Raw genomic sequence first — 25592 nt, forward strand, 5'->3', positions numbered from 1 at the left:
TACTTGATCTAGAAGACTATCATATGATATCAATGACAAGTTTGTAAATGTATATTTATAGTTTTAGCCAGCAGGTTAGGCCATTGTGAATATATTAGATAATACCTGATGATGATGCAAAAATGGGAGCTCCTCTGGAATCCTATTGAATTTATGCTAGCTAAGGCGGTGGCATGGATTCATCTCTAATCATATTATAAGATTGGTGAACGGTGTTATTGCTTAGTGGTAGCACCCTTTCTCTAATGGGAAAAGTTTGTTTGGTACAAATCGTTTGTGGTAGGGATGACAATAGGATATGCCTGAGTCAAGCAGATCATTATCCATACTCGTTCAGCAATTAAGAACCATGTTTCCATATCTATTTTGTGCCTACCTCGAGGCAAAACAGGCCAGATAGAGTTAGATGAAATGGTTTGGAATAGATTACGATGCATAAAGTTGTAAAATCACATATAAATCAAATAAATAAAATAAATAAAAATAAATCTTAGCATTTTATATAATATTAAATAAAAAAAGAGTCGGAGATATAGAACATAATAAACTAAATATTCAATAATAATAGAAAGAATAAAAAAATAATATTCTTTAGAAAGTCGATCATAATATTTTTTTGTGTGATTAATATAATTATCATAATCATTAATATATCTATATAATCCAGTTCTATTTAGAATAGGTATTACCATTTTCTACATTCGCCTTTATCGACAAGGAATATTGGATTGAGGATCTATTCCATCACCGACTCTAAATAGGTCAATAAAATTCTGTCCAGGTTGGGTTGGTATCCAATGGAATGAAGTATATTGCTGCCGTCTAATATAGGGATGGTTGTTCTTGGATGTTCTTCACTTGATTTTTCTTAAAATGTTTTAAAAAATCAGTTGGTGTGGAACCATGTTCTAAAGCATCTCATGTCACCACGCGCATTCGATGATACATGAGCACACGGTTCCGTAGAGAATAGTTAAAGATCAATGATTCATCAAATCACAGCCGTGGGAATCAAGTACCGAGGACCAGCCCCCACTAGCCAGGGACCACAGTTAACTCTCCCCTTTCACACCCCACCTTCCTACCCCAACCCTCCGATCTCAGAACGAACAGCCAGTGATGCATCCCCACCAACTCAGAGCCTTCACGCAACTTCCCGCCACGACCAGGCGGGCCCTCCACCGTCCCTTTCTCATCATCACCAACAGCAAAGCATGCGCTGTCACAATCGGCCCTCCCACCTTACTCCCTATGATATAAACTGAAATTAAATCCACCGTCCATCATTTAAAGACCGATGAAACACACGGTGAAGATCGGGGGGCCAAATCTGGGACGCTTTCTATATTTTGTCCTTATTTAAGTGGAAACCCGGGCTGAGCTCCGAAACCGGCGATCTAATGGCGACGGCGGCGAGGCGGGCGAGGCGCCATCTATTCCGAGCGCCGCCGCCAACGCCGGTCGCGACGGGGAAGGGTTCCCGGTCGGCGGCTGTGGACGACTGGGTCCTCGCCGAGTACCTCGAGAGATCCCTCAAGGTCCCCGACCTCACCCTGCCGGAATCGTGCTTTCCGACGAGGTCCCCCGTCAAGGACCTGCCGGAGGTCGACCTTCCGGCGCTCCTTTCCAGCGAGGAGTCCACGGTCCGCCGGGTGCTGGCCGCCGCGGCGGAGATCGGCGCGTTCCGGATCGGCGGAGGCGGGAAGGCGGTGGCGGCGGAGGAGGTCCGGGCGGCGACCGAGGGCGTCGGCGGGGTGTTTGGGGTTCCCGGCGAGTTGGGCCGGTGGCTGGGGCGGAGGGATGGGATCGGGGAGGAGTTCTATTGGATGCGGCCGATGAGGTTGGAGGACGAGAAGGTTCTCGAAGAGGCTTTGGGCGACACTTATCGCACCTTCAGGTTTGCGCTACACGATTCTCAATGTTTTTCTTTCTTTCTTTTTTTTGGGTGGGTAACGACTCTAAACTTTATTAAGATGAGTTAGCCCGGTACTTAACATTGTTATGTGCGACTATTACGACTTATATAACGTTAGCTGCAATAAGATTTAGGGCATATTTTCAGGTTATAAATATTATTAGTCTGCTTCAGAATTATCGTTATACATGCGTTAAGATTGTAACAGTGGTTTTGTGTAATAACAAGATCTTTTTGAAAGGTAATGAAGGAGGTGGGCCTCCCTCATTGTTATGTGATAACAAGATCTTAATATTGTTTTCGTTATTTAAATCAGCTATGTGATTATCAGATAGTTTTATTAGAGTGCTAGTTAGCCATTTCAACATCAAATAAAAATTGATGAATCATGCTACTTAGTGTTTTTAATGAATCGCCCATAACAATTTCAAATTGGTAGCTACATGTGCATATGATCTACTATCATGATTTTGCTACAAGTCTAGTTCGATGATGATTAGTCCAATTGGATTTTTTTTATTCTTTTCTTGTTATGAGGTATCAATAAAGGGTAGTCCAATGCATGTGGATTCCATTGTTGCAGGTTTGGGAAGAGTCAGGTGTATGCATCCTTCTATTTTTATATTTCGAACCATGATCTCTAGATCTTTTCGAAGGGAAGAAACATGATCTCCAAGTCATAATGGAGCAACCTTAACATTGCACGAATGCTCGCCCTTTGATATTTGCTATCCTACACCTTTTTTATGCATAGAATTGTAACTCATGGACGTCAGCTTGTTTTCTCTAATGTGTTGAGCATTTACTTATATTAAAGAATCAAACTAAAGAGGTAAAAACCAACCAAACATTCTAAAGCACTAGATTAAACCATTAGGTGTGACTAAACCTATTCCTTTTCTGCTTTATCTTCTATGCATTTGATGCTGCAGCATATTTGACGAGTTCATCTCTTGCAATATGCTCCCCTGGATAGCAATCCAATCATATAATTTGCATTGCATATGATCTAAATTTAAATCATGCCTCTAGGTTGTATTTGGAGTTAGAGGGCTATTACTAAACAATATAAGGCATCAACATTATGCAGTAGCATAGATAATTTCTGAAGACAGCTTTGGTGTCCATTAAATTGAATAAGTTTGTAAGCAGATATTTAAGTCCAGACACATACACTCGCATATACACATGTACAACTGTTCCAATAGTCATCGCATCTTGAACCAACGCTTTTTTTCCTGCTATGCTACTTATTTTCTTGAAAATTTCTCTTTATTTACAAAACTTATATAGTCTGTTATTTCTTCTCAAGGAAGAACTCTTTTCATGACCTTATGTAATGCATTTTCCAGAGATAAGATGGAGAATGTTGCTGCGAAGATGGAGATGGTTGCTGAGAGCATCAGCAAAGTTCTCTCTGAACACATCAAAAACCCAAGGCGTTCGATGGAAATTGCCAGCAACCCATCAATCCTCTGTTTGAGAAAGTATGACCCCCATGACATACAAGCTAATCGGAGTGAGAACAGCCATGCAAAACCACTTCACTCTCATGCATTAAGTCTCCATATCTCTGGCGACGACCACAACTTCTGGATCCGTTCTCCAGGGGGCTCAGCATTTTTCGAGTTGCCTGCCGGGTGCATACTTGTTACTCTTGGTAGAAAACTGCAGGTAATGTGACGCCATTGATTAGGCTTTTCAGTAAGCAAGTCATGGAGAAAGCGTTGCTCGTTTGGCAGAGGCCATGAGGGCTTACCCTATAGACTATAGTTCTGTAGTCCTGTTCATGAGTTCATGCCTTCTGGACTATATGATCATGCTCTGGCCAAGTGATATAGTGGCAAAATTTTTCTGATGAGGAAACTTTCTCCTACCTCAGGAATGGAGCAATGGGGAGTTCAAGAGTGCCACTGGCGAGGCAATTTTTGAGCTGAGTGATGATCCAAATCGTTCTTTCTCCTTGGAGTTCATGTGCAGTCCCCTGGTTCCATGTCGTGAGCTTGATCATGAGATAAAGAAGGTATCCATAGTGGATCAGCTATTGATAATGCTGCTGCTTTTCTTCTTCTACAGCCTCTGGACTCGCATATCCTTCAAGTTCACCAATACGTAGTGTGGTAAAAAGATCGACTGGTAATCGTGTGGTATGGACGCAATTCTAAGCACAGGTGGAGACTCTGCTTTGCTTCAAAGTAGAGAAGAATCAGGAGGCTCTTCGGATTGAGCAACCTACCCCCTTCACTTCTCCCTCGATAGGTTTCGAGGAGCAGCACTGCAACAAAGCAAGGCAGTGGCAGCAGAGGTCAAGGTGAATGGACAGACGACTGCTCTGGGGGATTATGTGGTGTTTCTGTGTGCTTCTAATCAGGCAGAGTTCCTCTGCAAGGATTCCTCATTCCATTTTATTCGGAGAAAATTGGGATGAAGTATATGTAATCACTTGGTTGTGGATTGAGTTTGTTGGTTATAGACACAATTTGGTGTGTCTGAGAGTTGGCTTGCTTTGAAGATGTTTTTTGGACAGATATGCATGGTGGTTTCATGTACATTCTTTTTTGATAAGATTTGTTAATAAACATGTTATATATATGGGAAACTTGCTACAAGAGTCTGTAGTCTCATTACATGTTACATAGTGGCTTGTGCTTGATCGAAACAAATAACTTTGGGCCCTGATAAAATGCTTTGGGTCTATTTAAGAGACAGAAGGTTGCTATTTTTGAGGACAAAATTTGATCCATTACCTTGGATTTACAAATGAATCCTCAATGATTCAGTTCGACTTTTGAATGCATTGTTGCCTAGCAAAATTCTGAAGTCTCTGACATATGCCAGTTCATGAAGAAATTCATAGCTATGTCAAGTGAGCCCAGTATCCGATTCTTTCCAAGATCAACTACAGCTCTATAGCTTATTTAGACATAAAGATTAATCGCAACATCAATTTAATCCTTTTTTCATCTCTTATTATTATGTGAATATTTGCAACTATCTCCACTAATTTCACTTAAGAAAGGTAATGGGACTAATAAATGCACTCCTATTTTTGCCCTATTCTAAAAGAAAATACGGAACCTTCAATGACTCCTGTTGTTAGAGGTGTAAATCTGCGGAGCTTGGCCGTGCTTGGGTCCACTCAAAGCTCAGTTTGTTAACTACTTTGTTGAGCTAAATGTGAGCCTAATTCCAAACCGAGCCGAACATAAGTCGAAACGAGCAGCTTGTAAATCTTAATCGATCCAGAAATTAATTCAAGCCTCAACCTGGCTTGGTTTAAGCTCGAAACAAATCTTCATTTGAAGCTTGTTCGATCTTGACTTCAGACCTAGTTAATATAAATTAACATTTAATGGATTCAGATGTCAAAACATGTACCAATTAAAATCTTAATTATGAGACAAAAAGTTAGAAAAACATACCCAAAATGCTATCGACTATGCAGCTCTATAGAAAACCGAGCCTCTTTGAATAAGCCGAACTTGAATAAGCCGGGTGCTTCTTTGGCCTAGCTTGAAACTATTTTCGAGCTTGAATTTTTGGCAGCTTGGTTCATTTAGTTTCAAACCGCACCCCAAATGAGCCTCCCGCCGTTACATGTTGCCTAGTATAGGAGACTCGAGGAGTTTGAATCTCGTGAGACGTTTTTCAAGTATTTTGCAATAACCCAATAACGAATCTTCTTGTGGGTGTTGCTTTTTTTGGATTCCGATGTCATAAAGCCCAAAAAGCCTTTGATGTTTTCATTTAACCCAATTTGCTTTCATTAGAACCATGTCACACGAGGTCAAGGATCTTGGGATCTTCCGCTTATTAGCATTATTTATTTTTGAGTCAGTTGGATAATATTATTTTCCTTCCTTTTCTTTTATTTTTTTTTTCAATTGCAAGTGCCTAAAGAAGGCCATACAAGGACGATCAAGCCCAAAGAAGATTTCGTGATTTTGTTGAGCTTTTCAAATTTCATTAGATTAGTGTATTCTCCCTCTGTTTTTTTTTCTCCGACTCCAAAGTCGCATGCTTTAGACTTGTGGTAGCCGGGGGCCGGCAGATCTTCAACTCTATTGTTATTGGTGCTGAGTTTAGAGCTGCATGGGAGGGCATTTCCTATACGAGGCTTATTCTGGGTGCGGGTTGTATTCACTTTGAAGGAGACTCATTATGGTGATCGAGTGGCTTTGAGGTCAACATAGCGATGCTGGCGTACAGTCGCCGCTTCGCGACATACTAAGACTAGCAAGAAGGTGTGGCTCCTTTCGGATCACTCATGTCTACCGAAAAGCGAACAGCGCCGCTGACTAGGTTGCTTCCTTTGTGGCTTGTAATGCTGGAGGATTTCTTTAGGAGAACCAAGCATATGTTTCTTCTTTTCTTTGCCAACTCCTTCTTTCTGATTTTGTTGGTTACACTTATGCACATTTTGTATGAGATCGTTGCAGTAAAAAAAGAAAAGAGGCTGGATGACCTTGTCCTTTCCATAGTAGGAGCTGGACAAAAGTCCAACTTGCTTTCATTAAAACCATGAAAGAGATGGTCACCGATCTTTCATTAAAACCATGAAAGAGATGGTGAGGGATCTTGTGATGTTGCTCTTGTTAAAATTCTTTTATTTTTACAGTAACTTGGACAGTATTTTTTTCTTATTTTTCAATTTTAAGTGGCCATATAAGCCACTTTATACGAGACAGGCTATTTGGCTATCATCACCTGCTCGTTTCTATCACCATTCACGACCTTTATTTTTTACAAGCCATCAGGTTAGATCACTGCTCGGTTCCCCGAGCTGATATGGCAATTAAGGATTGGTTCAGCAAATGGAAGGACCAATGAGGTTAGTTGGATTCCTTCTATTGCTCAGTCGATCACCAACTTCCACATCAGATTGGTAAATTGAATGGCGACCTAGATCAGTAAACTAGGTCGGCAAATTGAATGTCGACTTACCTTTTCCTTTTTTTTCAGAATTTTGTAGCTTCATTGAGACAAGCCCCGGTTCTTGATGACATATATGGCCTTTTATCTTACAATGTCTAAGACCTTGGATCAAATCCTCGAGAGGTAGTTGGGACTTGGGGCTGGTCGAGTTAGAAAAGCTCGAGTCGTGACGCCATAGTGCTCCCTTCCCCACAGAGAGGCTCCACCACTTAACAGCGTATCACCGGGACGGCATGCATAGAGTTGGCCCAGTTAAGTGATAAGGGACCCAACCTGATTGGACTATAGGAATGCGATTCCCATGTCAGGACCTTATAATTCAAGCTACTGCAGCCATACGAAAAAGCTCAACCGCAGGAAGACGTACTCTTCCAGCTGTAGATGCATCTTTTTGGCTGCAATCCGAGGCATTCAAGTTGGATCGTTTATTTTGTTCTTGGTTTGGGTTCTAGACTTGACGTCTTGTTTGCATCTCTCAACTGTTCATGGTGGTTTTCTTTTTGTTTTGTTTTCATTCTTAAAATGATGACTGATCGTGCAGCATTAACCCCGAAAGACTGTTGAATGGAGCTGCCATCAAAGCAACCACTTCAAAATAAATTGACAGAAAAAATAATGGAGAATAATTCACTGGAGCACTAATTACTCGTTGCCCTCTTATTATTCCAAGTACTGGTATTGTCATTACCATTTAAATTTTTTTTTAAAGCTGGTTGTTGTAAATCTTGATCGTGTTTGGATCAAAGCGAGTTTATTTGTCGATCACAACCGTTCATGCTTGGCGTGACGACCGAATAAATTTTACTCGATCATGATGGTCCAAGCACTGATTGGAGAAGATACGACTTCTTGAGTTCGACCTGAGATGGTGAGGCTAAGTAGTACGGTTGGCTATATAGGCTAGCACGTTAATAGGTAGAAGTTGCGGACTTGGACAAGTCGTGATTGGCAAACAGTTTCTCTCTTGTCCAAGCACAAGTTGGAGAAGATTTGACACTTTGAGTTCGACCTAAGATGGTGAGACTAGATAGTACGGTGGATTTTATAGGCTAGCACGTTGATAGATAGAAGTAGCAGACATAGACAACTCGTGATTGGCAAACAAGTTCTCTCCCGTCCAAGCACAAGTCGGAGAAGATTTGACTCCTTGAGTTCGACCTAAGATGATGAGACTGGGCAGCACGGTAGGCTATATAGGTTAGCACCTTGCTAGGTAGAAGCCACTGTTCATGCCTACTTGCACCATTTGAACTAAAAATCTTGTCCTCTTGATGTGTTTAACATGAGCTCCGAAATCACTTAAACCATCTTTATTTCATTGCTCGATGAAATGTATGATGGTTTTCGACCACTATTTTTGAGAAAGATACCCTCCTTAAGCATCATATTAGGAACATGACCACCTCTTATCAAAAGAGGGAATCAAATAACCCGCAATCAGGTCGTTAGTTGTTAAGTGTTGCAAATTAACTTCACGGGCTAATTGATATAACCTTACGGCTCGCAGGGGGGATGGTAGTGGTAAAAAGGTATTAGGTAATAACAAATAACAACAACAATAAGAGGTAAAAAAGACCTGGTCATGGAGTTGATTGGAACTGGGCTATGATCCAAGAACTTTTCGGGACAAATCAAATCATTACACTATAGCAGATTAGACTGCGGACACCAAGCAAATCATACAAGATCTTACTCGAGATCACGCACATGAAGGACCCTTCCATGAAACAAGACCCGCCAAAGGTATTAGGTCGAGCCCGAGCCCACGATGTCGGATTTTGGAGTACGGAGGATGAGCGGCCCACAAATGATTTCATACCGTATCTCCATTCTTATGATGGAGAAAAGCCCAAGTTTTTTGTACAGATTTCGGGGGCCACGGATCATTCCATGCATGCCACGCATTGTCGTAAGTATGTGCGCCCAGGCACGCGTGCTCAACTGCACAGGCACGTGCCCCACGCACGTACAAGAAGAGAGATGCAGCACTGGAGTGAAACCAGAGCTGCCATTTGGGTTAGATATAGATTTTAAATCTATTCTTAATCCTTTTAAGTACATAGTTGGTTCATCACATTCATTATGGACCATTGTAGCCACTTCAAATATCCACAATATGTAACACTAAACCATGCGTCAAAATTTTCAAAAATAATAATTTACTACAACCCATTTTCAGTGTTTTTTTTAATTAATGACTTTTCTAAATTTACATAGACGTCAACAACACAACAACAACAACAAGAAGAGGGAGTCTGCATTCTAAAAAGGTTGGGCTGATATTTTCTATTCAGGTTGAGCTTAGGTCACAAGCTTTTGGTCTAATTTAGTACTAAGCTAAGCTTAGGCTAGATAAGCCTGATAGCCCAACACAGCTTGCCTCGACACATAAATTATTGATATACATATGGAATTATCATAACTATAGAGGGAGAATAAAAGTGTTCAAATTTTTATATTTTGATTTATCACTAATTTAGTAAGGTTCAATTTTAAACCAAGCGCACTTATAATTTAGTAGTCTGAGCTCGATTTTAACCATAATTGTTCCATTTTTTTTCTTGCACCTATACCAAATAAAACCTTTCTAAATTTTGGATAAGCTTATGTTTGAAGTTCTTTTGACATCATTGCATCCATGGATCATATCTTCAAGTTAGCTTATATGGCTATATGCATATCCAATGACTCTCAGGGCTTATAAAATTTCAAGTGGAAGGTTGAATCTGACTGAATTCACCCCCAAACTAGCGACTGTATTTGAATATGTCTTTGAATGAGCTCGGTTATCAAGTGGAACTTGAGCCAACCTGTAAGATAAAGAGAGGGATAGATTGGTATGCCAGCATTTTGGAGGACTTCGAGTTGAGAGCGTAGTTTGTCATAACCCAGGACCTCATCCAAAATGCCTAGCCAAAAAGTATTATTTGGATTTTGATCCTATATAAGTACTCAAGATTTATCCAACGAATAATCAATGTAGGACTAAACATACGCCCGCACGAGTCCTCATATACTCCATCCGTTTAAGCCATGACTTCCTTATCAGGCTAAGGGTTTAAATCCATTCAAATTTAATCATAAGCACCATGGTCGGTCTCTGGTCAGTCCCAATAAATCTGTGCTGCAGTGTCTCCTAGTCCACATAGGTTATGCACCGAGTCTGCTCTGATACAATTTATCACAATCCAAAATCTTACTCAAAATGGCTAGCCAAAAAGTATTATTTAGATTTTCTGATCCTATATAAGTATTCTAGATTTACCTAACAAATAATTGATGTGGGACTAAATACATGCCTATACGAATTTTCACATAACTATTATATTTTTTTGCACAAAACCAGCAACATGGTGTCCTTAGACTGGTAGCGAGAGGGAGAAGGGAGCAGGTAAAGTAGGCCCCTTTTGATGATTAGTAACCTTTGGATGGTAGAGATTAGCAAACAGCATAACCTTAAGCTCTCCAATTGACAATTTAAATAGTCCTCACATTAGCCCACCTCTGTCGTGTTACGCTTTCCAAGACCCCATCAAAATCTCATCATTCGATTCCACAAACAGTGAGCGAATCTTAAGGATGGCTACCCTGAGGGCCATAATGTCCCACTAACTGTCGAAGGTTTCAATCAGCCAATGATCTTGCCCTAATTGAATCCTAGGGCAGGAAAAGGTTAAAAGTTCGTTAACTGTATATTGCAAGTAGTAGACATATCAAGTTTGTAACTTAAATGAACTAAGCCGGTTTAGTTTTGTGGCACGAATCAATCACAGTGCAGCTTTACTAATTATTTCTTTTAAGAAATAAAAAAGAAAAGTAGTGACATACTTTGGGTATCAGATTTGGCTATCTAGGAATGCCTGAACATTTGACGAGAGCTGTCCCCCCCCCCCCCCCCCCCCCCCCCCCCGCCCCCCGCTGCGGCTTGTGGTTGAGCAGGCTTGGAGTCAGGCAGCTGAGGTTATTCAGTCGCATTTGTCGGATGGATCCTTGATAGATCGGAACACTTGGAGCTCCTTTTCTGCTCATGGAGCGTTCCGCATGGTGTTCTTCACCTAAGAGCTCCCACCCCCCACTTCCTCAAGGTAAATTTCGACGGATGGGTACTGGATGGCGAGAGCAGGGGAGGGGCAGGCTTGATCATCAGAGGGCCGGACTCTAGGATGATTGCGGCTGAGGGCTGCTAGATCTTCGACATCTCGGTTTCGGGGGCAGAGTTGAGGGCAACCTGGTCTGGCTTGAGTTATATCCGACGTTCTTTGTCTATATGTGTCATAGTACTGAAGGGCGATTCAATGACAGTCATTAGTTGGATCCAGAGGAGCGCGGGGGGTGTGGGCGATAGCCACTCGTTGCTCAGGGACATTCGGGCTATGGTGCATGGGGGGATGGCCGTCCAGGCTAAGCATGTGTATTGTGAGACCAACGGTGCAGCAGATTGGGCAGCCTCTTATGTGGCTAACTATTCTGGGAAGACCTTTTGGCTGGGGGAGGAGGACTTACTCGAAGCACTTCGGGATGTGTTATCTTTTGACTTGCTTGGATGTATCCGTACTTGTCTTGTATAATACATCCACTTAAAAAAAAAAAAAAGAATTATCAATTATTTTCTATTAATTTCAAAAAAATGATATGACGAATATTTTAGTCGTAACACCTTTTATGATTTAACTTGAAACCTCCTGCAAATCAGAAATGTAAATATACAGCTATAGTTTACTTTATTCCTAACATTATATTATTCAAAAAAAAATGTTAGAGATCACCTGCCAGATCACTACTTAGATCACCAAGCTAGCATACAAGTCATTGATTGGTTGAATTATACCCAGGCTCGACTATCACCACCATTCACTCCCCTTACTGCACCAATCCTCGATCCGTAAACTGAGCGATCATTTGGTGGGTGTTTAGTAGTAATACTCTTATTGAAATTGCAAGCAATAAAATCAAACACCAGTGCACATTTCAAAATGTCAGTGTTAATTTGTTAATAATGATATTAGTTCTTGAGTTTTAGTTTTCTTAACTCTTTTCAATAACACACACACACACACACACAACCATGTTACTTGCAATGTGCTCGATAGTTTTAGAGAAGGATAATAGAAGCAATATTTAGTCATACTCGACTGCATTCCCAAATTGTGCCGTGGTTCCATCACAAATTGTGCCCATGATACTCCTTGCAACATCAAGGTTCAAGGGATTTTTCTCGAACAACCTGATGGGAAATCCAAATTTTAACCTCGACTCATGAGGCAAGGGCCAGACCAACTCACTCGATAATGTTTTGGTGCCATGAAAGCAGCCTCATATCTTAGCACATTAATGACGGTTTTATGATGTTGGCTATTTTGTCATATTTATTTTCCTTTTCTTTTACAAGGAAGTGGTGGCGAGTTACATCATATTGATATTAATGTGGGACAAACATCATGCTAGCTGACCTTAGCTTAAGGAGAGCCTGGAAGGCCAAGATAGACAAGCATAAGACCAGGAGAAAACCCAAAAATTATTGCCCACAAGCTCAAAGAGTTAATCATCCTCATCTTCCTATAGATGCCAAGATAGACAAGCATAAGACCAGGAGAAAACCCAAAAATTATTGACCACACCTATAGATGCCCACCAGAACAAATAGGAGGATAGACCATTCACCAAATACCCCATTCTTGATCCATGGGGCCATCGAACTCAAGGAAATCCAAAGAAATAAGTTTTGTCCCTGCGGACCCCACCTATCGGTGCAGCCCTCGGCCGTTCCTCTCCATAACTGAAACCCCTAGTATAAGGTCTCGTCCTTTGTTTTCCAAGGCACTATTTACAATATTAATATTACCACCTTAAGATATATATAGGCTTTGGGTGCCTACAGGTGACAAGGGCTAAAACTAGGAGGACTAGAAGTGAAAGTCCTTCTCTTGAAACAGGAGTTACATGCAGGACCCCAAAATAATGTGGACAAACCCCTCCATGACCTGTTAATCTCAGGTTTCAGTCCTCGGATGATTCTATCCAATATATATCCAAAATGTACAGTAGGGCTGGTCTTGGCGCGATCCGATGAGCAGAGCTCAGATTAGTATAACCTTTCGATAGCATGCGCCCACCCCTTCATTGATTGTGAATCTCAACCTCAAGTCCTGTGCTAATTCTGTCAAGAAAAGGCTCTCGTCGTACTCATGCTGTTCAGTTAAATTGAATATTACATACTGCAAGGATGATCAAGATCTTGTTTCTCATGTCCGAGCAAAAAGGTGGCAAGCCATCTTACATTATTTTCATTGATGAAATAAAATGAGACAAGATCAGAAAGCAAGTAAAGAGCAAGAAAACAAAAAAAAAAGGAAGAGAAAAGAAGAAGGAAAACAAGAGAGAGAGAGAGAAGGAGATTAATATCAGGAGAGCCCAACACTTCAAGCATCAAAGGCTGACTCAAAAGTTGACTGATAGATACATAATATGTTGATATTTCGTTTGAATTAAATATCTAATTACAGATTATGTTGATACTATCATGTGATAAATATCAGCAATTATTCATTGATATCCATTAGCTGCTGTAAGAGGATATATTCCAGAGATAAAAATAGGTATTTGCCATTGGTGACCTAGAATTTTGTTATTCCCTCTCCGCTTTCTTTATAACCACAAGACATTATATGTCACTTCTATAACAGTGGGCAGCAGAAAAAGAAAAAAAAAAGGACCGGTGGAGATTGAGGGTTCGAATCATTTACATAGAAATTGAAACAATTGAACTAAAAAACATCCAAAATTTGGATTCTTTGGGAATATTATATGCGAGTCCCTTCGGACAGTAGCTAGTGCCCTACTTAGATATTTTCCGCTGCTTATTTTCAAAATAAAAAAAAAACTTGTTATTACTTTCTAATGCCAAGGAGGCTCCAACATTGCATGTGATGCTTTTGAAACGATTAGTGCTTTTTTTAGCCCAAGACAACAAAACTAACCAAACTCCTAGAGTAAACGAACCTATATGGTTGAATAATTAAGGAAAGCCCTTCAAAAGAAAATGGACTCCAAAGTTACATTATTGCTTTTCAGATATACTTGTAAGACAAAAAATGATAGTTTTTCACAACATTGTACTCAATTTTACAAAGATGTCACTTGTGCTAGTAGGTGCAAGTCATAAATTATTTTTGTCTTGGATTGGATGCATGGTTGTTCCCATAATGAGGAAAAGGATATTCTAAGATGTTGATTTGTTTGTTTGCATGTATACATACATGGTAGAATACAATCCTAATTGCACCGATCATACATCCAATTGACCACATTAATCATCACCACATGCATGAATAATTTTGGCATGTTATGTTTCAAGTAACAAGCATTGATCAACATGTGGAAATGCAAAACATCAATGCAATTGAACTTGCAATAGACCTGCTCGGTTAAGACCTTGTGGTCCTTCCGTAGGACGAAGGGCTTCCATGTGAAGTGTGAATTGCATTTCAATATGGGGACACTTCACATGACGATGTTGAACCACACATCTCATAAACATGCTCATGAGACCAAAAAAAGCTAGCTATAGCTTTATTGATTAAGCTTTATAACTCGGATTAAAGTGGCCGGAGATGAGATATGGATGTGAACACCGAATACTGACCATCTCAACTACTCTTTGGTCTCAACTAGAACGTGCAATAGTCCTCACATCCAATGAGGCTTTTGGGATGGTGGCTAGAGTTGACGGTTGAGAAAAACCTTTCATTATATTTATATTTTCCAAATCACATTGATTTAGTACAATTTAGATTTATGTGGTTGAGTAGTATTATAGTCCTCCAATTTGATTCGAAAACTATATCCCATCAGAGAACCCTACTTAGGGATATGATTTGAGAGAAGAGAATATAGAATGTAAGTGGTTATAAAAGATCCAATGACTTGGAAAGTAACTACTAGCTTGTACAACTTCTCATTAATTATTCAAATAAGAATACATAATTTGTCTTTAAAGATGGCATAGTTGAAGATTTATGTTTGTACCATTTTGATTTCTATTAACTCAGGAATACATTTAAATAAAGAACATTTGCTATTACGGTCCACCTCCAAAATCCTAACTATGTCACTGATTGTCGGATGCATCGACTGCAACAAGGATTTTGCCTTAGAAATTACCATCTATATGAGAGTCAACCCTGTAGGGAACAAATTATCATGGTACTTTTTGTGCATCTAACAAACAATTTCTTATACCTTAAGGTAACCAACCCTATAGGGAATAAATGACTCGAAACCCATTGTCTTTGCCTCTATCCATGGACATCCAAAGAGACAAAAGAAGTTGTAAAATTTTGATGAAATGTTTCATTCACTAGAGACAACCAAGTAATTAATTTAGAACTATTTAGTGGCAAGCATACCTTGGGCCTAGGTCATTTGGCTAAATTAGTTATGCAAGAGGAATCATTACTCAATTCAAACATGTACTACTAAGATTTCTTGAAGATTTATAAATCGAATCTCATTAGCAAGTTAATAGCTCTAGATCTTTCTGCTCGCCATGCATAGATGGGTGATTGCGATTCTATCGAGATTTTTAACAAAGATCTTTTCAATCCAAGATTATCAGAAATACTCTTAATTTTAAATGCAGTTTGTTTGTGCTCAACTAAAAACTGCAGCAGCAATTTCTCCAAATTCTTGTAAAAATTTTGAATTAGTGTTGATGTTACGAGGACAAAAGATTCTTATAATTTTTTAACAAATTAATGAACAAATACTTAATTATTCATAAATTGTACCTGGAATTTATTTATTTCGAGCAAAGGTGACAATGTCACCACCATTTCATGTATACATTGATTTTATGATAATATTTTTTACCTAATTGGTCTATTTGCTTCATCCGTACCGAATTTCAATTTTTTTTCCTCTAACATGTGACTATGGTGCTAGGGGATTTTGTTTTGTGCGAACAAGAAAGTCCCTTGCCGTGCGACAATGAAGGATACCATGTAATCACTGTGATACATGAGAGAGAGAGAGAGAGAGAGAGAGAGAGAGAGAGAGAGAGAGAGAGAGAGAGAGAGAGAGAGTTGAATATTAAATTACCAAACTAACATTCCGTGCATAATCGGAGCAACTTTTTGCATGTGAATACTAGGAGTCACGTAGCATTTTCCATCTAGAAAATAGTTTGAATTTGCAAACACTTCACCAATCACCTTATGAAGTATCAATAGGCACATTAATTATTTCTATCACTGACTAAAAACAAATCGCAATCTCCCTCATGTAATGCAACCAAGCTCGTATTGGAATAGCATTTTCACATCTTGTTTTTCTTGTCTCTTATTAGAATGTGTTATTTGAAAAAGAAAACTGTATAAAATGAGTTCGAATCTTCTCTAATTCAATAATGAAGCAGAAAGCTTAATTACTTCTATGATCATGGTTATCCTTCTACTAATCCAAGATTGCCATGTCAAAACAGACAATGTTTTGCTTAGATCATTTCCTATCCATACTCGTGAGGGTCCAAATAATATGGGGTCATATACTGAGAAAAATTAAGGAGAAGAGAAATAAGTGCGCTAAGTGCCTAACAGGACAAAACCCTCTGAAACGTGCATTAATTTCTGGGAAGTGCGAAGAGAGCACAATGGTGGTGGGATATTCTATTAAACGAAGGCTTTGGCTCTCGTGCAACGCGACGAAGTTACGGGGATTGACGTTGCGTGATGGACTTCTTTAAGCAAATTTTATCCTACACCGCGTGCATCATGCCGATTATCTCTTCTTTTTTCTTTTCTATAGGTCTAGTTCAGCTCGTGACTGATCACTACAAAAGATGAGATTATTTGGTACGGTGCATGTGGTTTAGGATATATTTTTTTCTGTCTTGGCCATCCAATCCATGCACACGTAGCTGTCGGATAGCCACCCTCCCCCCTCCCTTCCCACCTAAGAAATTTATAGGGCTCGTTTGGTTCGCGGGAAAAGTAGGGGGAAAAGTGTGGTCAACGGGAAAGTAATGAGATGCCTCTTGTTTGGTTGGAGTTTTCAAAGGAGAGAGAAGGGAAAGTTATATTCCCAGGGGAATGTGATTCCCACATTTCATGGGAAAGTCTTTCCCATGAGAAACATGGGAAAGTTACTTTCCCATGAGGCGGAAATCACTCCATTTTTACTTTTTCCCAAAAAGTCCCTTCAGCATTAAAGAAGCATTAAAGAGGCATTAAAAATCTAATTTTTATTAAGGGCATAATAGGAATTATATATAACTTTCCTAGGAAAGTGGATGGCCAACCAAACATAAGCACCTTGGAAATTTGTCACTTTCCCATGGTCAACCAAACATGCCAAAAATACTTTCCTAGGCATCCTCTTCCTAGGAATTTGTTTCCCAGGAATCATATTCCTAGGAAGGAAAATGCTTCCCGCGAACCAAACGAGCCCATAATGGGATCCTGCAGGCCTTTGGAGCTTAATATCCCTCTGTAACAAAAGAACCAATGGAAATAAGCAAATAATTCTATAAAATTTTACTCTGAAATTTTACTTCAATGGCACATTCTAAGTTAGGTTTGGCGCAACTCAATTTTGTGGAGAGAGAGAGAGAGAGAGAGAGAGAGAGAGAGAGAGAGAGAGAGAGAGGATCAAAAGAGAGAAGAAATTTTGGAGTTTCTATTAATAAGAAGGGTATTTTTGGACTTTTGAAGCACTATGCTAGTGGTGCTAAGAGGTTGAGGGATGGTTGATTATAAATTTTTATAGTCAACAAGATCTATGTGTAAAGCGGAGAAACTGGAGGGGGTTAAAAGATAATTTTCTCTTTTTTTATTTTAAAATTGTCAAATTTGGCACTCCCGAAATCATTCAATTTCAATCAAGCAAGGTACTTAATTAGTTTTCATTTTGTGCAAATTCGAACTGAAACACTTCAAAGTCCCACCTAAAGTCCCACCAATTGGACAAGATGAAATCTTTTTGTCTTGTAGCTTCGTTATTTGATGTTCAAGTAATAAAATTTATGATGTGTTCTGCATGGTTATGAGTTCTATGATTGATAAAATATCCATTCATGTTTTGATTGCATCTCTTGTTCTCCGATAATTTCTATGCAAAACTTATTTGGTGTTATCTATTGCCCTTCATGTCATTAAAAATGTCGCATTTCAAGAGGAAGAGAAACATTTGATCTGGTATGAAGTTAGGTATGGTCAATGCAATAATGGCCATCACCTTACTTTTATTATTTGATCGGTCATAAACCTTATAATAAACTCTTTCTTACTTTGTTTGAAAAGTTAAATTTAATTAAAATATTTTTATAATAAAATAATATTTCATGTAAACTTTGGTATCTTATTCATCGGAGAAAGGCTATGTTGGTGCAAGGTAAAGGAATCCTAGAGAAACCTAGTAAAGCCTCTTAATCACCTCCTTGCATTCCTAGGCATTGGCCTAGTTCTCTTTTCATTTGTACAATAGAATTTGGGTGGCCTTTAATTTGACCATCTCCTCGAAAAATAGAACCTAGAAAAAAATTTAGTAAAGCTATTCTAAGAGAGCTTCATTAGTCCCTGCTCTAATGGATGAAGTCCATCAAGCCAAAGTGTTACATCTTTCTTGAAACATGGTCATCATGATCGCTTTCTTTTATGCTTATTCATATCATGCATTAAACACAAATTTCAAAATATTTTGTATTTATGGGTGATATTTTTTCATGCAAGAGTTGCCATAGCATTGCTATTTATAATTTGACCTAAGTTTGTCTGAGGCGAGAAAATTATATCCTATATCGGATGCATGATAACTATGCACTACACCAATCATCTTATCTCATTTTTATAGATTCCATTTATTACAGATGATTAATCTATAGTGCACACATGGTGCAGAATATAATATCTGGTCTAGTAGTAGATTCTACAAGATGGTGGACCCACAAATGATGGTGATGAGCCCGGAATTCAGAGGCCATGCTCGAGCCGCGTTCTCCGAGCTTGACTCTCGGCCTCACCGACAGCCCTCCCCTGACCTTCCTGGAACGCCACCAACCAACCCCTCGGCTATTTGCCGAGAATCCTGGGTTCCTCCTTTTATTTTTGTATGGTCGTGGATGCAGAGGCTAGAAAGGAATCCTTAGAGACCAAAGGCAAGCAAGCCACCGTCTCTTGTTTGGATCCCTCTCTTTCCTTCTCCTCCCCTGCTTTGGACGTACAGTCATCATATTTGTAATCTTCTCCTGTCGGACGGAGCACCGACAGCGGATCCGCCGCCCAATCATGTCTTCCTCGGCTGCTGATCGGCATTCGCTCTTGTTTGTTTGCTATGGGATTAGCAACTATAAAGATGACGACCAATCGTAAAAAAAAAAAGGAAATAGTATGATGACCTGATCATTAACTGTGCGTGCAAATCGAAGCTAATGAAATTAAAAAACATGAGTGACAATTGCGTTTTCTAATATAAGAAAAATGCCCGGATAGTTACCAATTATACGGTGGCAAAATTAATCGTATCCCAAGATTAAAAAAATGATTCAAATGGGATACAAAAGATTTTTGTGCCAATTGTTTAATAGCAGGTGCCTAAATACCAAAATATGACTATTTTCTATCAAACTAGTATTCTTAATATTAAAAGTATCCTAGCCACAAATTTTATCAAGCTTGCAACTAATCAAGTTTGGTTGACATTAAGTTCAAGCTTGAACGAACTCTAAGATAAAAGTCAAATTTGATTACTATTATTTTCAAGCTAAATTTAGGTTTAATTCCAAATCAAGCCGAATATGAACGTAATTGATCGGTTCAATGATCCTAAATTAAGTTGAAATTAGTCTAAATTTGAATAGAGTTTAATTCAAGCTTGAACACAGCCGGATTCAAACTTCAGTTAATATTTGATTCGAACTTAACTTAAAGCCTATTTTTAATATTAAGCTGAATTAAAAATGTAAAAATATATTGATTAAAGCATTGATGCAATGATCCATTATATAAAACATGGAACATATAATCTTATATTATATATGATGTGCAATATAATGCAATATAAAATATAATATATTAATTTAAATATATTCAAGCTTGACCAAGCTTGGCTACGTAAAATTAATTTTGAGCCCATTTTTGTTGGTTCAAAACTAGTTTGCTTAGCTTCAAATCGCACTTGGCTTGAGCTTTTCTCAGGCTATTTGAGGCAAGCTCAATTTGCTTAGTTCATTTGAAAGCTCTGGAAGCCCTTGCAACATATTTCTATATTTTTTTATTTTTGTTTAGCCTTACATTTATGGCAGCAAGGTTGCCTTGGTTAACTAGTTTTGGGTTTTTTTAGGCTTGATTTAGGATGGAAGTCTGGAGGCAGGATTTTTCAAGAAAATAGTTGTTTTTATGTAAAAATAATTTTGTTGATGTAAAAAAGAAAATAGTTGCTGGAAATTATTTCCCAAGAAACTAGTTGTTGCCAATGTCCTTATACCTCTGGACCCAAGAATTCTTTCTGGAAATCCAGTCCAATTTGGTTCTACGAATTCAGGAAAAAAAGTCTGATCATGAATAATTCAGCATCAATCAGAAAAAAAAGGGTAATTCAGCAATAAAAGTTGGTTTCATAAGAGCCTACAAGTCCACTTGCCGTGCTTGGAATGTGGGATTCCTTGCGAACAGGGTTGCTGATATGATACGTCAAAGCTTTGTATAATTCCAAACTCGCAAGTCTGCAGGTAAAATTAAATCCCATTTGCCTTCTCTGTGTCACAGTTGATGTTATGATTTGATGGCTCAAAGCCATATGTCATGACCACCAAGGTGGTAACCCAGTTGGAACGGAGCGTTTGCTTCCAACCAAGTGATTCCAGGTTCGAAACGCGCGGACGTCGATTAAATTCGGGGACCGGATGCCCCACGCCTGGACACGGGGTCTGGAAGTGCTACTGGTCGGCTGGTAGCCTGGGTGGTGCCAGGTGTGGCGTACTCACACGGAGGGTCGGGTCGGGTAACTGAGCCGGCCCACGGGTGGTGAGGATATGAGTAAAATAGGTCGGAATGCCCAACACACGACTCGGTCTACCCGCATCGAACATTCTCCTAGCGGGGTGGGGGCCCAGTGGTCGGGGCTGCTACGTGGGGTGGGCTTGTCCCTTCCTCCCCCTTCCCCTTTTTTTAAAGAAAAAAAAAAAAAAAAAAGCCATATGTCATGTAATAATCTCACAAATATAAATGTACCATTAAGAACCCACGTCAAAAACATAATAAATGCTTATGAACGGTTGATGAAGCCTTCGCACAGGATTTTGGATTCCAGACAGATCTCCTTGCCTCCTTTACTGTACTGATTTGAAATCCTGGCAGCGCTCGTTCACCAGTACTTAGATTTCTGCTACGAAGCCTCTGTACTTTTCTGAAGGTTCCAAAGCCTCGCTAAAAGCATGTTTTTTAATTAATTTATTTATTTATAACAACCTAAAATTCCACATAAAATAGCCAGCAAAAAATATTTTTTTATTTTTTTAATTTTATATAAATATTCAAAATCTATCTAATAAATAACCGAAGCGTGACTAAACACACGTCCACATGAATTCCCACATACTCCTCCGTTCAAGTCTTAACATCCTTGTCAGGCTCACAGTTCAAATTCATTCAAATCTAATCACAAACATCACGATCGGTTCGTGGTCAGTTTCAATAAATTCGCGCTGGAGTGTCCCGTAATTCACAAAGGTTATGGGCAAAATTCACTCTGATACTATTTGTAACAATTCAAGATCTCACCTAAAATTGACTAGGTAGAAAGTATTTTTTAAATTTCTTAGTATGTATAAATATCAAGGATCTATGTAATGAATAATTGGTATGGAACTAAATATACATTGGCATAAATTTTTATATTATTAAACACCATATGACCTAGTTATTGGCATTCCCTTCGCGGTAAAATACCTCGAGCATTTGGGAATCAGCTTTAAATGCTTTCAAAAGCTGACTGCTTTTATTTTTTTTACCCCCTTCAACACTGAGTTCTCTCTATTGGTTTAGTTAGATTGGCACCCAAAACTGTCAGCTCCCACTTCAAGGGGGCGATTTTTTGTGTAGTAATTTTCTTCCTATCATGTTTGGATGTTTTCTTCTTCTGCTTGTTATGTGAGAGGTAAGTGAAGAGTAGAGAATAAAAGGATTCAGGATGTGGTGTCCCGTTTGGTGCCCTTTGGATAGCAAAGACAAAGGGGCATTTGGAGTTTCTTGTACTGTTTGAGTATCCTATGTTCTCTTTGCAAGAAAGAAAGCCCTGGCATTTGTGTCTTGAGACCTCCGGCTGCAACCCAACATAGTAAATTATATCAGATCCCTTCCTTCTTTTTTTTTTTGCTAAAATCAGACCCCTTCCTTAGTGGGACCTTAGGCACCGAGTTCCATCGCTTCATGCTAATGGGAATCCTATCAATAATTTGGAATTTTGAAAACTGATCGAGCCTTCAATATAAACAATTTGCTCATACAGCAAATTAGTAGTAATCTGTACAGAAAAGCTGACTGAACTTTTCTGGTTATGAGAGGGATCTACTAGATTAAATGCAGTCCAGGAACTGCAGCACTAATATAGGCTTAGATTTGGCAGTAATCTGTACAAAGGCTTTGGCAGTACAAAAATGCAGCAGACTATTTTGGGAAAGAAGTATTCTATGAATCATCCAAAGTTTAAATTAATTTCTTGCTATGTAGCTCATTTTTTTTCGTTTTTCCCCAGTTTTGTCAAACCACTTGGAGCTCAGGAGTGCCAGTACTGTTAACTTTATAAGACAAGGATTTAGAAACCAAAAGACAACACAGTGAAGCCTAATGCCTTCAATAATGTAAAGAAGCTCTAGCAGGAGCGAATTCCATTTCATGGTGGTAACAACTTATTCTATACAGTTTAATACAAATCTGAAATCCCACGCTCAGGGACTCCGTTCTTGCTTCTTTACAATCTAATGTTAGTGAGATCAAACCAAATCTGCTCGAATACCTTGACGATCAAATCATGATACTCGTTCGAATTCAGCGACAAGTAGCAAGCCAGAAGCTCCTCCAGATCCTTTGAAGCCCAGATATTGTTCTCGACAATCATCTCCACCATTGAGTCTCTGAAATCCCTCTGAGGGTCTGATGACGACTTAATGATTGCGAAACCCTGCTGCAGTCCCTTCTTCTGCATTTTCTCCGTCATTGCCAACCCGCCGCTCTTCCGGCTGCGCTGGACCTGGACCCTCTTGCCGACGAGCCTCGGAGTGTTTGCGCGCATCCTAATCCGATGAAGTCCCGGTGGGGATTTCTTCACCGGGCTCTTGCTCTGCTCCTTGAGAGAACTGCAGGCCTCCTGCTTTGCATCTATATTGCCGTCATCCAACTTATCAGCTTCCGTCTCCTTCTGCACCGGCTTCGTTAGAATTGGTGGGAGTTGGAGCTCAGAGACCATGGTGCAGCCGTTGACCTTGTCACCTTTTCGAGTAATGGAGCTCCTGGTGCCCATGTCAATGATTATATCGGTTGCGGAGGAACTGACCCTGCAGCTACAAGATTGGAATTTGTTACCGATGATAGACTTGTGGTGTTCATTGTCGTCCCCACTGATGCGGTGGTCGCCGTGGCACAGAGGACTCTCGGTGGCGGCTGCCGGGAAGTCGGTCACAGCTTCGGATTTCCGCACACTGCAGCTGCAACCGGCTGAGATAGAGGAGGTGACAAGCTTGGTGGTGGTGGGGGGAGGCTTGATGGCCTTCCTTCTGCTTCTTCTCTTGGAACTCCTTGGAGGGTCCACGGGCAAGTGGCCGTCGGAGGTCCTGGGGTGGAAGGGGGAATTGGGGAGCTTCTCTGTTCCAACTCTGCTAGAGATGTAGCAGGAGGCTCTGCTGGGGAGGAAGGCTTGTTTGTGTGGTGGTGATGGGGGTGTGAATGTCTTTGGTGGTGTGGGTGGTGATGTCCTTGTAGGGTAGCTCCTCATGGAATGTGAGATGCTCTGGCTCTTCCTTGCCTTGTTTCCCATGTCCTTGAGCTTATGGAACCAAGCATTTGGCATCATGTCAGACAATCTAAACCTATAGTTACCCATCTATGTATGAGAGACCAAATTCACCAGAACAACACTAAAGCTCTTTCTACAGGGGGTCAACACCTGCACAAGAGAATAAATGCTAGGGAATCTTCCTATCTGGTGTTGCTATATAGCTCGACTAGAGCTTGGAAAGGAATCTCAGTAACCATAGGGAAGCTAAACTACTGAAATATAATTCAGACATAAAAGGAAGAAGCTCTCCTGTCCTTCTCCTAGCTTTGCTTCCACTCTCCTCGTTCAGGGTCTCCACACAAGATAGCAAAATCTAGAGTCAAGAGAACCTACCGTTCTTGTAAAGTTTCCAATCTCTTCTTTTGACAGCACTCACAGTGACCACCAAAAGGCTAAGCTTTTTTGAATTCTGCACCAGACATATACATTAGAAAAGAGAAGGAAAGCCCTCTCTCTCTCTCTCTCAGTGTGTGTGTGTGTGTGTGTGTGGAGGGGGAGGGGGAGGGGGGTGATAAATAGGAAGAGGAGAGCGGTGGCAGGGAGAGGAAAGAGACGTGGAGTGTGTCTTCAAGCCAATGGTGGGGTCTCGCAGTAGAAGAAAGAAAAAGTGGACCGAAAGCAAACAGAACGGTGGTTTCAGTTCTTCATAGAATTTCCTTTCTTTTATCTACTGAAACCTTGCCCCGTATAGTCTACTTAATTTGGCTCTTGTCATGATCCTGAAGCAACCGTGCTTTAATTTAATGCAGACAACTTATGGAAAACTCACGGTCCGGTCCATAAAATATTATCGTTTTTACGGTTCTGTCGGGGAGTAGTAACGCAATGCCTCTCCACCAACCATGGTTCTGCCAGCCCTGTCTCGAGCCATCCAGCACACGAGATTGTTTGGACATGGGCTGTCTATAGACATGAACATTGTGAATTTCCAACTTAAAATTTTGGAATTGGTCTGGCAAATATAACGCTAGCAGGGAAGTTTATATATAAATATAGAGTACTATTATTTGTCTTCAAGTAATCCTGGTGAAAGGTTCTTGACATTGGGACATGTGGTTCTCGTTCAGAGGCATAAGAGATTTACAAAGTCCAAGAATGGATAGGTCTGAGTTGATGCTCAAATTTTTAAAAAAATAAACATTAAGGATTATTATAAGTGAGGATAGAAGAATAAGGAAAATATGACAACTTATGGAAATATGAAATGTGAGATTTTAGTTGATTGGCTATTACATATTCGGTCATGGTAAAGAGATTATATTTAGTTCTTTAAAATAAGCAATTAGCGGCATGGAGGAAAACATAATTTATTCTTGAACAATTCTGGATGCAAAATAAGGTATAAATATCTAAGAACTGAGAAATTTTAATCAATTAATGCAGCACACTGTTATTTTTCTCCTTATGGATGCATGTGAAGAGACATGTCGTTCATGATGTAAGAGATGTTGCAGTGACTAGGAAACTAACCTTATTAAGTTGATTGCATCCTATTACAATTTGGTATCTGAACTTAAAATGTCCTAGTGTATTTTGCTTTTTTTTTTCGTGGTCCTAATGAATTTACTTTATTGCTGGAGACACTACTACGAGAAAGCTTGGAGTGGCTCAATGACAAAAGGTTGTATGTTTTTTTGTTGTAGAGTATGAAAATGACCAGAAGGAATCTACTGATGACAGAGAGACAAGTTCTAAATGA

At 39.7% G+C, this 25592-nt stretch overlaps 2 protein-coding genes across 3 annotated transcripts; one reads left to right on the plus strand and one right to left on the minus strand.

Annotated features, from left to right (window-relative positions):
* Window positions 1-1294: 1294 nt before the first annotated feature.
* LOC103713426 (2-oxoglutarate (2OG) and Fe(II)-dependent oxygenase superfamily protein) lies at window positions 1295-4524 on the plus strand. Its single transcript, XM_008800353.6, has 3 exons — window positions 1295-1897; window positions 3268-3589; window positions 3798-4524. Exons 1-3 carry the CDS (start codon window positions 1401-1403, stop codon window positions 4029-4031), a joined length of 1053 nt encoding a protein of 350 aa, XP_008798575.3. The 5' UTR covers window positions 1295-1400; the 3' UTR covers window positions 4032-4524.
* An 18177-nt stretch (window positions 4525-22701) lies between these two features.
* Window positions 22702-24416, minus strand: LOC103713458 (transcription repressor OFP4). Of its 2 annotated transcripts, XM_039124913.3 has the most exons (2): window positions 24227-24416; window positions 22702-23881 (listed from the first exon to the last, which is right to left on the minus strand). In XM_039124913.3, exon 2 carries the CDS (start codon window positions 23870-23872, stop codon window positions 22811-22813), a length of 1062 nt encoding a protein of 353 aa, XP_038980841.2. In that variant the 5' UTR covers window positions 23873-23881; window positions 24227-24416; the 3' UTR covers window positions 22702-22810. The 2 variants fall into 2 exon arrangements, with proteins under 2 accessions (XP_038980841.2, XP_088559538.2); XM_088703412.2 differs by having other exon boundaries at window positions 22702-24402.
* Between the last annotated feature and the right edge of the window lie 1176 nt (window positions 24417-25592).

The sequence above is a fragment of the Phoenix dactylifera genome, chromosome 8 (assembly GCF_051530095.1).
Source record: "Phoenix dactylifera cultivar Ajwa chromosome 8, Ajwa_hap1_PhDact_Kaust_v1.1, whole genome shotgun sequence".
NCBI classification, from domain to species: domain Eukaryota; kingdom Viridiplantae; phylum Streptophyta; class Magnoliopsida; order Arecales; family Arecaceae; genus Phoenix; species Phoenix dactylifera.

Coding starts and splice junctions, on each gene's coding strand:
- LOC103713426 (XM_008800353.6), top strand. CDS start 1,401: ATGGCGACGGCGGCGAGGCGGGCGAGGCGCCATCTATTCCGAGCGCCG. Junction 1,898..3,267: donor GACACTTATCGCACCTTCAG/GTTTGCGCTACA, acceptor TGCATTTTCCAG/AGATAAGATGGAGAATGTTG. Junction 3,590..3,797: donor CTCTTGGTAGAAAACTGCAG/GTAATGTGACGC, acceptor CTCCTACCTCAG/GAATGGAGCAATGGGGAGTT.
- LOC103713458 (XM_088703412.2), bottom strand. CDS start 23,938: ATGGGTAACTATAGGTTTAGATTGTCTGACATGATGCCAAATGCTTGG.